This window comes from Protopterus annectens, chromosome 5.part1 (assembly GCF_019279795.1).
Source record: "Protopterus annectens isolate FY-2018-M chromosome 5.part1, PAN1.0, whole genome shotgun sequence".
Taxonomy (NCBI): Eukaryota; Metazoa; Chordata; order Ceratodontiformes; family Protopteridae; genus Protopterus; species Protopterus annectens.
This window is the reverse complement of record NC_056736.1, coordinates 321,990,237-322,004,266: the sequence shown is the minus strand read 5'-3', so window position 1 is coordinate 322,004,266 and position 14,030 is coordinate 321,990,237. Positions and strand designations below refer to the sequence as shown.

Here is a 14,030-nt window from a genome sequence, read left to right as displayed (position 1 = left end):
GGCCGATGCCTTTATACTCCGGCCGTTGTGACGTCGGAGAGGAGGCGACACCAGCCGATGCCGGACCCAGACTTTGGAATTCGGCCGACCGAGGGCTGCCTGAGGCAGGACAACCCATATGTTATGACTGCAGTTGCATATCTATCGGACATCTACATTTATGGTAGTACAAAACTGTACTTTCTGTACACACCTTCACCAAGCATTACCACTTACCAATTTTTTTTTTAAATCCAGAGCTGGATTTGCTACAGCAGTCTTGCAAGGCCTACTAGCCAGCCCTAACACTTCTTGACTGCCTCCATCCTTCCTCAGCTTTGGGAATCAACCCAAGTGTGATGACTGCAACAGTGAAACACGAAAAACATAGTACAGTTGTGTACACCTTACCATAAATGTAGATGTTCGAGTGTATTCACTGTTGCAGTCCTGGTTTCCCACCCTCTAGCCCCCCAGATTTATTTATCTTTCTGTCTCTCTTCTCTATGGCCATTCCTAATGGTATTGGTATTTACGTTTTACTGGTGGTGTTCCCCGCCATATATTAGCTTCCTATCTGGGGCAAGAAAAACTGATGTAATGGCATCAGCTGCCTGTTTTATACCCCTGACGACCTGACGTCATGGAAGAAGTGACAACATCCAACGCAGAAATCCTAGGACTCTCTGGCATTCTGGCCATCTGAAGGCTACCTGCAGGCAGATAACCCAAGTGTGCTAACTGCAACAGTGAATACACTCGAACATCTATATTTATGGTAAAGTATATACAACTGTACTTTCTTTACATTGAGCAAGTTATTTATGTTTTGTGAAGGTTCTGTCCCCTTCTAACACAAAATGAGTCACTGAGCAACCTTTTCCCCTTCAGATTAAAGATGCAGAAACACAAAAGTGTTATCTTACTATTTAGTCAGAGCTGGAAAAAAGGATAGAGGATACAGAAGGTGAGTTCTTATCCTTCATTGTTTCTCATTCTTACTCTACCTTCAAACAGGTAAGCTGTGGCTGAATTAAAAAAAAAAAAAAAAAAAAGTTTAGCTCTGGTTTCCTGTCAGTGGTATTTGTTTTGCATTGCCACTGCTGTCTTTCCAGGTGCTGCATTGTAGATGGCCTGCATAAAATGCTGGGGTCAAAGAGCATTTAAGGGCGGGGCATTAAACAGAATACCCACACAAGTGTAGTAGTAGATTACTTAAGTTACCTTTATAGTAGCCTTCATAATGTGTCAGGCCCCAGCTAAACATATCCTAACATATCTCATTCTCAGTAAGAGATGGTTATAAAGGAGTGTTGTGCAATTTTGTATTATAATACCAATTACCAAAATGGATAACCGGACAAAAGGAAGGACACCATGCTGGGGATCAACACCTTTATTGTATCACCAAGGAAAATCAAGTAATTGGAATATTAACGCCACATGCTCAATGAAAAAAGCGTTTTCGTCCAGGACTTCATCAGATACAAAGTTAAGTCCAAGAACAGACCTTTTATACATTCTAAATCAGTTAGACTTAATTAAGATAATTAGATTAAAGAAACATTCTCATAAAATATATCTAGGACATAAAAACAAATGTAAATAAGTAAAAACTCACAGGCTTGGCTCAAATAAAGCCCAAGTGAAAAAATGTATATGTTTTTCTCTTGGTAAAAAATGTATAAAAAGATAATACGGATGCATGTGTATACCTCACTGTTTGTAATTTTAATTTTTTTATAAAAATGTATTTAGAGCTTAGCAGATCTAAGCTTTAGAAGAGGCAGTAAGGAAATATTATCATTTAATCCAGGGGATTTGTTGGCCTCCAGCACTACTTGCCAAAAGGTCTCCCTGTATTCTAGTCTTGTTTCCCATGGACCCCCCCTCTGACATGCTTAAACACTATTTCTATAACATAAAAAGAAAAGCTAGCATGAACACAATCTAAAGTATGTCTGTATAGTGCATTACTGTTGTTCTTAATATCATCAAGGTGTTCATAAATTCTGTGTTTAAAATGCCTTGCTGTTTTACCAATTTAGAAACTTTCACACTCCCCACATAATACTAAGTAAAGTAACCATTGAGAGTTACAATTGGCATAATTTTTAGAAGTTAGCAAGTACTGCCTAGCTGTAATATATATTTCTTCTCCTTGTTTAATATAGGCGCACTGGGCACAAGTCCCACATTTGTATGGACCAATTTTTCTGTGTGAGTATACACTAAAATTGCTGGCATGTTCTAACCGGTTTTTAATATACATTTTTTTCACTTGGGCTTTATTTGAGTCAAGCCTGTGAGTTTTTACTTATTTACATTTGTTTTTATGTCCTAGATATGTTTTATGAGCACGTTTCTTTAAAAGGAATATTTGTTATCTTAATTAAGTCTAACTGATTTAGAATGTATAAAATGTGTGTTCTTTGTCTTAACTTTGTATCTGATGAAGCCATAGGTGTTTCCTGGATGAAAATGCTTTTTTATTGAGCGTGTAACATTAACTTGATTTTCCTTGGTGATACAATAAAGGTGTCTGTCCGCAGCGTGGTGCCCTTCCTTTTGTACGGTTATCCGTTTTGGTTCTTGGTATTTATTACTGGACTACTCCTGTTTTGCTTTGTTTGTATTATAATAGTTTTCTCCCAGGGCTTATCTGTGGTCAGTTGAAGGATGGTAGAGCAGGCCTTAGGTCAGTAGGCTATATGATGAAGTAGGTTAGTATTTAAAGTGGCACTCATAAAAAATACAACATTTGAAGAGTTTTGCTTGTGTTTTGAGTGTCTTGTGAAGAAAGTAAAGGAACATGATATAGCTAATTAGTTGTGATGTTCCTTAAAAATAAGGAATTCAAGTTAAAATAGGATGGAAGTAATTTAAACATCTTGAAGAAAGAGGGTTGAATGATAAAGCAGTAAGCTCAAATTCAAACCGAAAATAGTGTTAGCTGTGAAGCTAGCAGGTAATGTAGGTTAAAACAGAGTTGTGTGACTTTTGAGTATATTTAATGAATTTTAGGGACAAGATTTTTTGAAGATGAGCAAGAACATTTTCTCAGATGGTAGCTTTGTCAAGGAGTATTTGAAAATACTGAAAAGAGCAACAGGCAGTACTGCACACAGGACACAACTATAGCCAGTTGATGCTGTTTGGTACATACAAGTTTGATTTATTAATTTAATTTAGTTTAACTTTAAAACTTGGTGGGTGGGCTTCAAAGACATTTGTCAGCCATGATCCAGACCTATGGCAAAAGGAAATAGATCCAAAATAACAAAAGAAAATGCAAATCTGATGTAATATTCAAGTTGTATCTTCTTTACGGAAATGTAGGTCTTGAAGCATTCTTACATAAAGGATCTGCAATTCTAATGTAGTTACATAAATGTAATATATAACCCCAGGTATCGGCACAAATGCATCTCAGCATGTGATGTGCTATGTCTTTTACTTCAGTACTAGCTAGCCTGATTCTTTAATGTGAATCAGGGTAGTGGGCACAGTATACAGTAGTCATCCCATTTTCATGAATGACACATGAGTGGCTTGTACACCATGGCTTTCTCATTGACTTTGATATGTGACAAGACAGAGCTATGCAACACAGTCATGACACATAGCTCAATAAAGTAGTTTTTAAACCTTGCTATAGAGCTACATGTAGATATACCTTACTGAGTTGTCTGTCAGTCTGCATTGTGCTCTGCCTTATCTGGGAGTGATTCATAGAAACCTTTGCTCTCTAAACAAAATGGCAGACTGAAGGCTATTACTGTATTATTTTAATGATAGGATCGGGTGCTGTGGGAGCTGGAAAGGTCGGGACAAGTTTAGTTGGGACAGCAGGCTTGTGTCACATAGCAGACTTGCTGACATCCCATGACAACTTTTTTAGCTTAGCAGCATGTTAGCAGGGGAAAGGTGATTGTTGTGCCGACAGGGATAGTGCCATCAAACAGTATGCTGCTTGATTCCTGTGAGTTAAATTGTTGGAACCAACTAGTTTTCTGTTCCTAACATATTTCTGAATGGTGTATACGTGGGTGGATAGAGAGATTTGCATATGTACTCCATGTAAGAAGTGCAGTACCTCTGCATCAGAATATGACAGTGTATATTGCCTTTTCCCATTGTACTGTGACTTCTTTAAATCAGAAGAGGCTTAAATATGCCATCATTTTATGTGCCAAGCATGCTAATGGAGCACAGTATTTATGAATAGTGCATTCATTTGATAAATTCTTATAGGAATTACACTTGCAACACAAATTGCTGTCAGTTGAGATCAGCAGGTACTAGTTACCCACAAGAGCGAATGTACAAGTTTTGTGGATTATCTGTTGTCATGTGTACAAGTACATATATATTCCTTCTTAAGGCAATCCAGTAGTTTCCTTCAGAACTCCAGGAATTCTCATTTTTATGAACCTGGGGAAGTGGGCATTCTATGCTGGGTAATGCAGCCTTGTGGGGTAATTTCTGCGCAAGTGCAGATTATTTAACCTTTTAATTTAAACAAAGCACATACAGAGTTAAGCAACTTTGTCTGGTTACAGAGCATATTATTGGCTGCAGCCCTTTTACATAAAGCACTGAGTTTTTCAGAGTAAGGTTGTGGATGGGATGTGGAGCAGTGTTTGGAATCCATAAATTGTGCAACAAGAGTGTTGAATGACATTAAAAGTAATTTGCTGACAGCCCTTCCCCCTGACCACATCACCAATTTGGGGAACTTTAACCCTGCGCTCTCAGGTCTATGTTCGGGTACCGAATTGGAATAAATGTGAAACACCAAAAGAAAAACTTTGAATGGGACAGTCAGCAAAGTAGAACATCAACGAAAAAAGCTACATCGAATGGCCATAGTCTGCCAACATAGCACACACAACCAACCAAGGTGGGCTGTGACCCCCACAGCCCCATAACTATATATACCAACTCTGAGATCGCACTACAGTGGGGAAAAGGGAAAATTTAATAGGTTTCCTTTAATAGGTTTCCTTTCACTTAACCGTATGTATTGCATTATTTCCTCGTTGTTGGCCAACTATGGCCATTCAATGTAGTTTTTATCGATGCTGTTCTACTTTGCTGATTGTCCATTTTTGAAGTTTTTCTTTCGGTGTTTCTTGGTTCATGTTTATTTCGGTTCGGTAGCCGAACATAGACCCGCGCTGCCTTGTTACTATTGCCCAGACATCACCCTACCTTGAGGATATTAATAATTAAGTCCCTCCTCCCTTCTCAGAAAAATTCAGACTCTAAATTGTTTCAGAATTCTGAGACTCTAGCAACTATATAATTCACATGTGGGATGTACAGTATGTCTAGTAACCACTGTCTAAGCACAGTAGAAACAGCTGGATCTTTTGTGGTATTGCCGTTGTGTAGTGGGGAAGCACAGTAGAAAGGGCTTCAGAGCAGAAGTAGTACCATCTGTTGAAGGTAAAATCCTGTATAGATAACATCTTTTTGGGTGGGGTGATGTGTGCAGGAACGCTCCATTATAGTGTTCGTTCCCAAATTGTAACGGAAGCTGTAGATGGCTGGTTTGTTTGTGTGCCAGCAGATTGAGGATAATTACTGTCTTGCTTTACATTTGCAGCTTTTGTAGTAATATTACAGTTAATTACAGTTTGGTTTAGTAGCAAACTTAGTATCTCGCATATGCCAAGATGTCATACTGCATCTCCTATTTTGAAGATCAGTGATCCCTCTGAAGCTAATCTTGCCTTAGAATCATTTTATGAATTCCTTTAATAGTGGTCTTTTCTGGTTATAATTCCTTTAATAGTGGTCTTTTCTGGTTATTTTGTCTCTGTATTTTTTAACAATCAGTTTTATTGCTGATGTTAAGAAAAATGCATGCATAAAAAGTTTATAAACAGTATCAGGCACAATGAGCATACACATTAAATCACTACAAAGATAGATGTAATGATTATATATGTCCTTTTCATGGTTACAGCACAGTGAATAATACGCCATTCCAATTTCAGTTCAGTAACAGTTAATATGGGTTTAAGACGTTTCACTTCAGGATGTCATTTCTGTAGCAGCGGGACTTCTGTTAATGTCAGCAATTTGCCTCACTGGATAAACATACTTTACATGGATTGCCCCACAAGAGTTATGTTTTAGGTTAATTTTGTTGTTAGAAATTAGGTGGGACCTGGTTGGATCATGTTAGTTTAAATTTATTTCTTGATAAGACTGGTATCATTTTGACTACTGTGGTTAAGGAAAACCTATGGTCTGAGCTGTAGCTAAGTCAGAAGTCGGCTGGCACTTCTGGCAAAGCCTCAATCTGATCCCCCCTCCTCAACCATGTTGAGGAAGAAAAATTGCTGTATCACACCCTCTATTTATGCAGAACTGTTATGCTCTGCTTAATAGCCGTTTCCTATGCCTTACCTTTGTTGGGACAAGTATGCACTCAGCACTGTGTAAGAGTTTCTGTTTTGCCACTGATTTGCAAGGCTGCAAGCAGTGTGACCAGTAGCGTAACAAGGTGGGTATAAGGGGGCAATTCTCCCAGGCGCAAAGTGTTAGGGGGTGCAATCGAGAGCTCTGTTCTGTACAGAAAGGCATTTTATTTTTGCTCTTTACTAGAAGAACTGAAGGCATGGTGTGGAGCACATATTTGTGGGAATAGCACAGGGCAGTAGATGAGCTTTGCTCTTTACTAGAAGAACTGAAGGCATGGTGTGGAGCACAAATTTGTGGAAATGGCACAGGGCAGTAGATGAGCCAGCTAAAGCTATGAGCATGACTTTAGTACTGTAAGTCAAGGACCCATCAGTAGCTGTTGCATGCCAGCAAGTATGTAGCCTTTCAATAAAGCCAAAGATTTTCTGTCTTTTAAACAGACATAATCACAATTCTGGCTATTTAAATGATTATTTATGCTGCCTGCGGTGGCCAGTCATCACCTCCTCTGCATTGCTGTTCATACCCAAGGTAGCAACATTTTCATCATACTCTTGCTGTGGCTCTGCATGATGTACATTAATTAGAAAACTAAATTTATTTTGAAGCCAACAGCCACTTAGATTTTTAAGTTAAGACGTATGCAATTAGAAAAGCAATCTGTGTAAACTGAGATGCAGTGCCTTCTATTTTTGTCTATAGTATAAGAGAATGACCATGTCTGTGTATGTGCCTTACAATTTATTGGCATCCCATCCAAAATTGAATTCCTGTCTTACACCATTGCTCCCCATAACTGTTTCTGGCTCTCCATAGTCAGGAATTCAGTTAAGTAATTGATGTTAAATGCAAGTTTTCACATTTTGATTTCTAGATAGTCAGAGGTTAGCAATTCTGTTTACTCCCCTGTTGTTCAGAAATGCAGACTATGGTCTGAAACTAAAAGTAGTTCTGAGAGTGTGTGTGGTCTGTATTCTACAATGTGTTCTTGATGGTTATTGATATCTGTTTTTCAGCTGGATTATTGTGCAAGCCTGAAGAACCTAGAAACAGTTATCGAGAGTCCAAACTATCGATTTGTTGAGGTAAATTTATTTCTTTGCATTTGGGATATAGTATGCTCCCATCTTTTTCTTTTCCTCATTTTAAAAAAGAAAACATTATTTAGTTAGTTCATAGGCCAGATTCCATAAGAGTTGCTCTTAGTGTGAGTAGTTACCTGTACTGAGAGCAAGTCTTTTGCAATTGGCCCCCATAGTCGGTGCACTTCTGTTGTGGAACATTTGAGTATTATACCAAATAATGAAAAGACGCATCTTCTTACAGAGGGTGGCTTGAGAGGCAACATATATTGTAAAAACCCTACAATTGTTATAAAGATAGACTACTACTAAAAGTACTTATGTTAGCATGTGCTGCATTAATTGGCACAGACCCATAAGCAATTTAGTTTAGTAGTAGCATTGCAGATGCTAGTGTAGAAATATTTAGGGTTACAAAATCTACTGATACTTTTTATTTGGCAGAAGAGTGATTGCACAATGGTTAGCACTTCAGACAGATTTCCACACTTCCATTTTTAGATATTTTTCTGTCATAGTAAAGGTGGGCTATAATGATTTGACTTTTAGCAGGTATTGTTTTAAAGTATAGAAATGCATAACCTAAAAATTGATCCCTGTACTTTTTCATTGTGACCCCTGATTAGATGTCTTAAATGCATGAACTTGTGATTTGACTGATGTATCAGAGTGGAAGGAACTGAGTGGATAGTACCAAGTTTAATCTTCCTTCCTTCGATGTACAACACTTTGTAAAGTGATTGTAACATTCACAGAATATTTTTATTAAAACATGTCAGTGGACAGTATTTTCAAAATCCATTGTTATGCAGATGTCCTTCATGGATGCATCTGCAGTCATAACAACTGGGTTGTCCTGTCGTCAGGCAGTCCTTCAGTCGGCCGGATTCCAAAGTCCGGGTCCGGCTTCGGCTGATGTCGCACTTCACCCGACGTCATCTCTGTTGGTCTTCGGGTATAAAAGCATCAGCCGACGCCATTTTCCTCTGTCTTTCTTGCCGCGTGGCACCCGAAGCAGAAGCTGTTCGCAAGTGCCGGTCGGTCGGATCCAGAGATTACTTCTACCGAATACTACTTCGAAGACTTCTAAAGCTAAGTACCCCGTTGGGGACTCTTTCTTGCCTCAGCCGATGTCAGAAAAAGTTAATAATTGTTTAACCTGTGGGAAACAAATACCTCATAAAGATTTCCACTCTTATTGTCTGCCTTGTTTAGGCCCAGCCCACGACGTAGCAGCCTGTTCGGCCTGTGCTTCTTTCAACCGACGAACGCTTAGGCGTCGGTCGGAGTTTGCAGAACAGTTTTTCGGTTCTGATTTTGCGTACATTATGCCGTCGGATCCTCCGACTACCCAATCTGCCAAAAAACGCAAAGGCATGCATGGCTAAAGGAGCAAGCTTTACCGGATCATGTTAAAGCTAAGTTGCTAGATGCTCCTATGGATAAGACAAGTTTGTTTGGTATTTTCAAAATCCATTGTTATGCAGGTCTTTTATATTGATAATAGCATTTGAAGTAATGCACTGTTTAATGTCATTACTGTCATGAGAATAATCAGAAATCCCTTTCTCAAGCACCTGATCCTCACTGTGGTATACATGGCTTATCAAAGGCATGGTTTTGTTATTTTTCTTCATTTTGCACTTGGGAGGGGTAAGGCCTTAAAACTTAAAAGTCCCTGAAGTATTGCTTAAGGAATCAGCATCATGCTTGTTGCATTGCAGCTTTCCCTTACATTACTAAACACTGCATAACACTGACACTGGTTAAAATGCATTGTTATAAGTACTGGTTAACTCCTGCACCATTTACTATTCAGTAACTGAGAGAATGAGGGAGTTAATATCCCCTGCCAGTAGCTGGCAACTGCTCACACATAATTGTTGAACCTCCTGTTGGTTCATGAGGTTTCAAAGACCTGTTTTTAATTCCTCCAAAGCAGTTAAGTCTAGGGTTGCCACCTTTCTACTGTGCCATTTCCTGACAAACAAGCCCCGCCCCATGCACAATCAAGCCACACCCATTCCTTTTAATAGCCACACCTCTTTACTCTAGCACCCTTCAGCATAAGTCTTTAATATCACATACAGTTACCAATAAGTAGAAAAAATGTGCAACGAGTCAAAAGTAAATTAAAAAAACTTTATTTAGCAATACTTCAAAAGGTTCACTACATACAACAGTACATCACACACAAGCATGGGAAAACTAAGCCCAAGTCTCATATCATAGGTAGTACTAAAATGGAAATACAATTAGATATTAAAAACACCAGTTCATTCAAAGCAGTACATTAAGGGTTCACCACACACAATAGTAAAAGAAAAGCAACTGTTTAAAGTATCTTCAGTTTTGCTAGAAATCATTGCTTATACTTGAAGCTATATTTGGCATTTGATCTAGCAGCCTCAAGTAATGGCTGGTTATTTCTCACAAATGAATAAAATTGCGAACAACTCATGTTAAAGTTTAGCTTGACCTGCAACTCTGCCTTCACAAGTGACACAAGCATTCTATTTCTTACATCAGTCCACGATTCCCCATAAGTGAAAAACCCTTTCCACAAAGCTATTGCTGGGGTATTGAAAGAGTAAACTGCACCAGTCTGTAAAGTGGCTTGCAGTCTGGAGCTTTACTAAAAAAGTCACCCAGCGATCACTTACAGATGCCTCTGTCATCTGTAACAGGGCTGGCAATGCAGCAGTTAAAGTACAGTAGTCTGAGTAAAGTGCTTCAATGTCCACATCCAATTTGAAGAGGTCTGCAACTGTACGCAGTTCTGGCCAAGTTACAGGATGTTGGAGGCTGAGGACCTGCATAGCTTTAAAGGGACTATTATCATAGTCAAACCACTTCTGTAGGTAACAAAGTGCTTTACTGTAAAAATCACAGAAGGTCCTACAGACCTGCTGTGCGACAGCTGGAGTAAAGTGCTGTAAGGCAGATGAAACTTTAGTACCAAAGAACTGGTTTTCTAGCCTTCTCTGCAACTCATCTTTTAGACTTTTCATCACGGTGTACAACTCTGGAGCAGAGAGAGTGTTACTTTCAAGTTTTGCTATAGACTTGTGGAATACCTGCAGGATGTAGTGCATGAAATGTATGTAGCACTCTGCCTCAGACACATCCCCAGTGATGCCATCCTCATCGGCCTCCACAAATTTCCAGATAAGGGGGTGACAGTCCTCAGGCCCTTGACTAATAAAATAACTTTTAATAGCAGGCCAACATTCTACCAGCCTTGCCACAGCTGGGAACAAAGACAGCCACCTTGTTACAACATGTTGCATTATTTCCTTAAAGTCCTGGTCTAGGAAAGAATAGAAGCCTTTCAACAGTGCCATTTTTTAGCAGATGCTGAAAACTCACTATGTACTTTCAAAACCAGAGTCTCCACATCAAACTTTGCAAGGGCCTTGCTTGCATGCTTGGCACAGTTATGTATTACATGGCATAAACAGTTTGCTGCAATGATGTGAGGCACCTCAGATTTCAAACTTTTAAAAACAGACCTGTGCTTTCCATAATTGACTGAGGCATTGTCTGCAGCATAGCTAGCAATGTTTTGTACTTTGAGTCCTTTATGCACAAGGATGTCCTTTATTCTAGTAAAGATACATTCAGAACTTTTGTTATGATCCTCATAGAAATCAAGGAGTTTCTGTTGTGTGCCATGGGTGTGAGTAAAGTACTGAATAACTAAAGGGAACATTTTTCTGTTCCCTTTATTGGATGCATCTGATCCCACTGAGAAATAGGAATTGCCAAGTTCCTGCAGAAGGAGCTCTTCTGAATGAGGTGCAAGAACATTCATGACAATACTCTCAGATTTTGTCTTCCCACAGGTGAATTTGAAGCCAAAGTAGAATCAGGGAAGACTGTCGGTGCCAGCTTACCTCCACAATCTATGGATACATATGAGTGACCATGTTTCACTCCATGATAGACTGCTGTCACTTCAGCTGCAGTGACTTTGGAAGCTTCACTGGTTACACTACGTGGCTGAATAAACTTGGTCATTACGAGGTTCTGCCTCTGGAGCTGAAGGCTTTGATGATGTTTGTCTGACTTCTGATGGCTTTTCAATGCCTTTTCCCCATCCCATTTTACAGTGAAAGTTGTTCCACAGGATGTGCACTTTGCCATGGCATCTGCATTTGGAGCAGGTCGCACCCATGAGTAGCTTTGCTCCCACACCTTACTATAACTGCAGAAAAACCTCTTAGGAGAAGCGCTTTCAGCCTCTTCTTGATGATCCATTGACCTTTTCCTGAACATAATTCCTGTAGGATCCTTGCTCAACATTACAATAAACCAAAACAGCTATTAATAGAAAATCAAAACACTTGTGACCAACACCAGTGCCTGGTGGGGCCTTTGTCAGCCAGTAGCCACTAGCCAGAGTTCACATTCACATGTGAATCTCCAGACTTTCACACCCTAGTAATACCAAGTTGGTATAGGGAAAAAAAATGAGACTCCTCATGAAAAATTACAGTTAAGGTAAAGCAATGAAAGGCAGAAGCAACTCCTGTCTGAGGGACTTTCTGCAGCTGTTACACATGAACCTGGTGTGACAGCAGAATATGCACAGAAGGCATTCAACTGTGTGTAAAACACATGGGTCAGACACTACAGCAATGCATCAAATTAAGACCCTCTACTTTTATGTAGAACCCAGCGCAAACGTTATCCAGCTGAGTCTGAACACGGCAAGAAAGTTCAGGCATACTGTGGACTGACAAGATAAAGATGAAATACATGGCAGCTCAGCAATCATACCCTCTGGGCTACAATTGTAATAACTTGCATAAAGACAAACAGGACATAGTGTGGGCCGACACAATGATAAACATGAAATATGTAACTCAGCAGTCATAATACCCTCTGGCTGCAACAGTAATAACTTGCATAATGATAAGAGACCGTATGGGCAGACATAAAGACGAATTCCGTAGCCCCCCCCCAATTCCAGATGCAACACCCCATATTAAGTGCAAAGCACAGAGACCAGTCAACTTGGGGCTGGTTTCTCCCCTTTTCCACTCCAGATCCTCACCACCACCTCCTCCCACTGGCACAGTTAGAGTTGAGCATAGTGGCCAAGTGAAGACCTCCAGCACCCTATTTATCAAACAGTGCTTTGGGCCCCTGCTAAAGCAGTTGAGACACACTTGAGGTCTGATTTATATACACAAGGGAAAGGCCGGCACAAGTTTACTAACTATGGCCCCCTTTTCCCCAGACTGCAACATAATCAGCCAGCTACTCCTTATAAGCAACTTTAAGGCCCTAACAAAGTGTGTTCAGTCTTACTGTGCAATAGTAATAAACATTGCTAGTTTGAGCAATGCCAAGGTAGTGGCCCAGTGTCACTAAATAAATATTTAAGTAGTCTCAAAACTTAAATATCTACACAACAGTTGTGATGACAAACTAGACAAAAAAGCTACATTTAACCCTCACTATAATACGAAGACTGTACACCCTAGAAAGACACCCTAGGAAGAAACACAGGTCAAGGTAAACATCACGGTGATGATAGATTAGAAAAGACAGTTCTACAGTCCAAGCATCCTATACAAATCATGTAGTCATATATTCACTGTAACATCAAATGAACTAAGCTTTGGTATAGACGATATACCCTAGAAAACACAGATAAAAGGTAAACAGTTGTGATGACAAACTAGACAAAAAGCTACATTTAAGCCTCACTATAATACGAAGACTGTACACCCTAGAAAGACACCCTAGGAAGAAACATAGGTCAAGGTAAACATCACGGTGATGATAGACTAAAAAAGACAGTTCTACAGTCCAAGCATCCTATACAAATCATGTAGTCATATCCTATACAAATCATGTAGTCATATATTCACTGTAACATCAAATGAACTAAGCTTTGGTATAGACGGTATGCCCTAGAAAACACAGATAAAAGGTAAACAGTTGTGATGACAAACTAGACAAAAAGCTACATTTAAGCCTCACTATAATATGAAGACTGTACGACAGACACCCTAGGAAGAAACACAGGTCAAGGTAAACATCACGGTGATGATAGACTAGAAAAGACAGATCTACAGTCCAAGCAGCTTATACAAATCATGAAGTCATTATATTTTCACTGCAACCAAGTCCAAAACCAGATTAGAAACTGTTCTAGTTAATAATCACCACATGTTGAACATCTAGATACAGTTACACACATCTTGTCACCATCAATGAATGAGATAGTGCCAGCACAGCTAGTGAATTAATATAAATTTAATATTTAAAAAATTCACTAGTAGCTGTGCTGGCAATATTTCATTCCCCTTGTCACACTAATCTTTGAAAATCTACCTTAATTCCAAAGAATTCATCCATTAAAAAAATTCCACTTACCTCCAGAAAAATCAGCAGCAGGGCTACTTAAACAAGCTCTCAGCAGCAGAAGAGAACAGGCAGCTAAAGGGCCAGCAATCAGGGGAACACACCACCACCCAGTCGGCCAGTCCACAGCACTTCTCCTCCAGGGCAAGACTCCAG

General features: G+C 39.5%; 1 protein-coding gene across 4 annotated transcripts in view; it reads left to right on the top strand.

The window, feature by feature from the left end:
- The window catches only part of TGDS (TDP-glucose 4,6-dehydratase), a 750,932-nt gene that overhangs the window by 150,170 nt on the left and 586,732 nt on the right, over positions 1-14,030 (top strand). For all 4 annotated transcript variants that reach the window (XM_044073003.1, XM_044073005.1, XM_044073004.1 and 1 more), the window contains exon 3: positions 7,431-7,499. In XM_044073003.1, the coding sequence (XP_043928938.1) occupies positions 7,431-7,499 (69 nt within the window). The remainder of the gene's footprint in view (positions 1-7,430; positions 7,500-14,030) is intronic.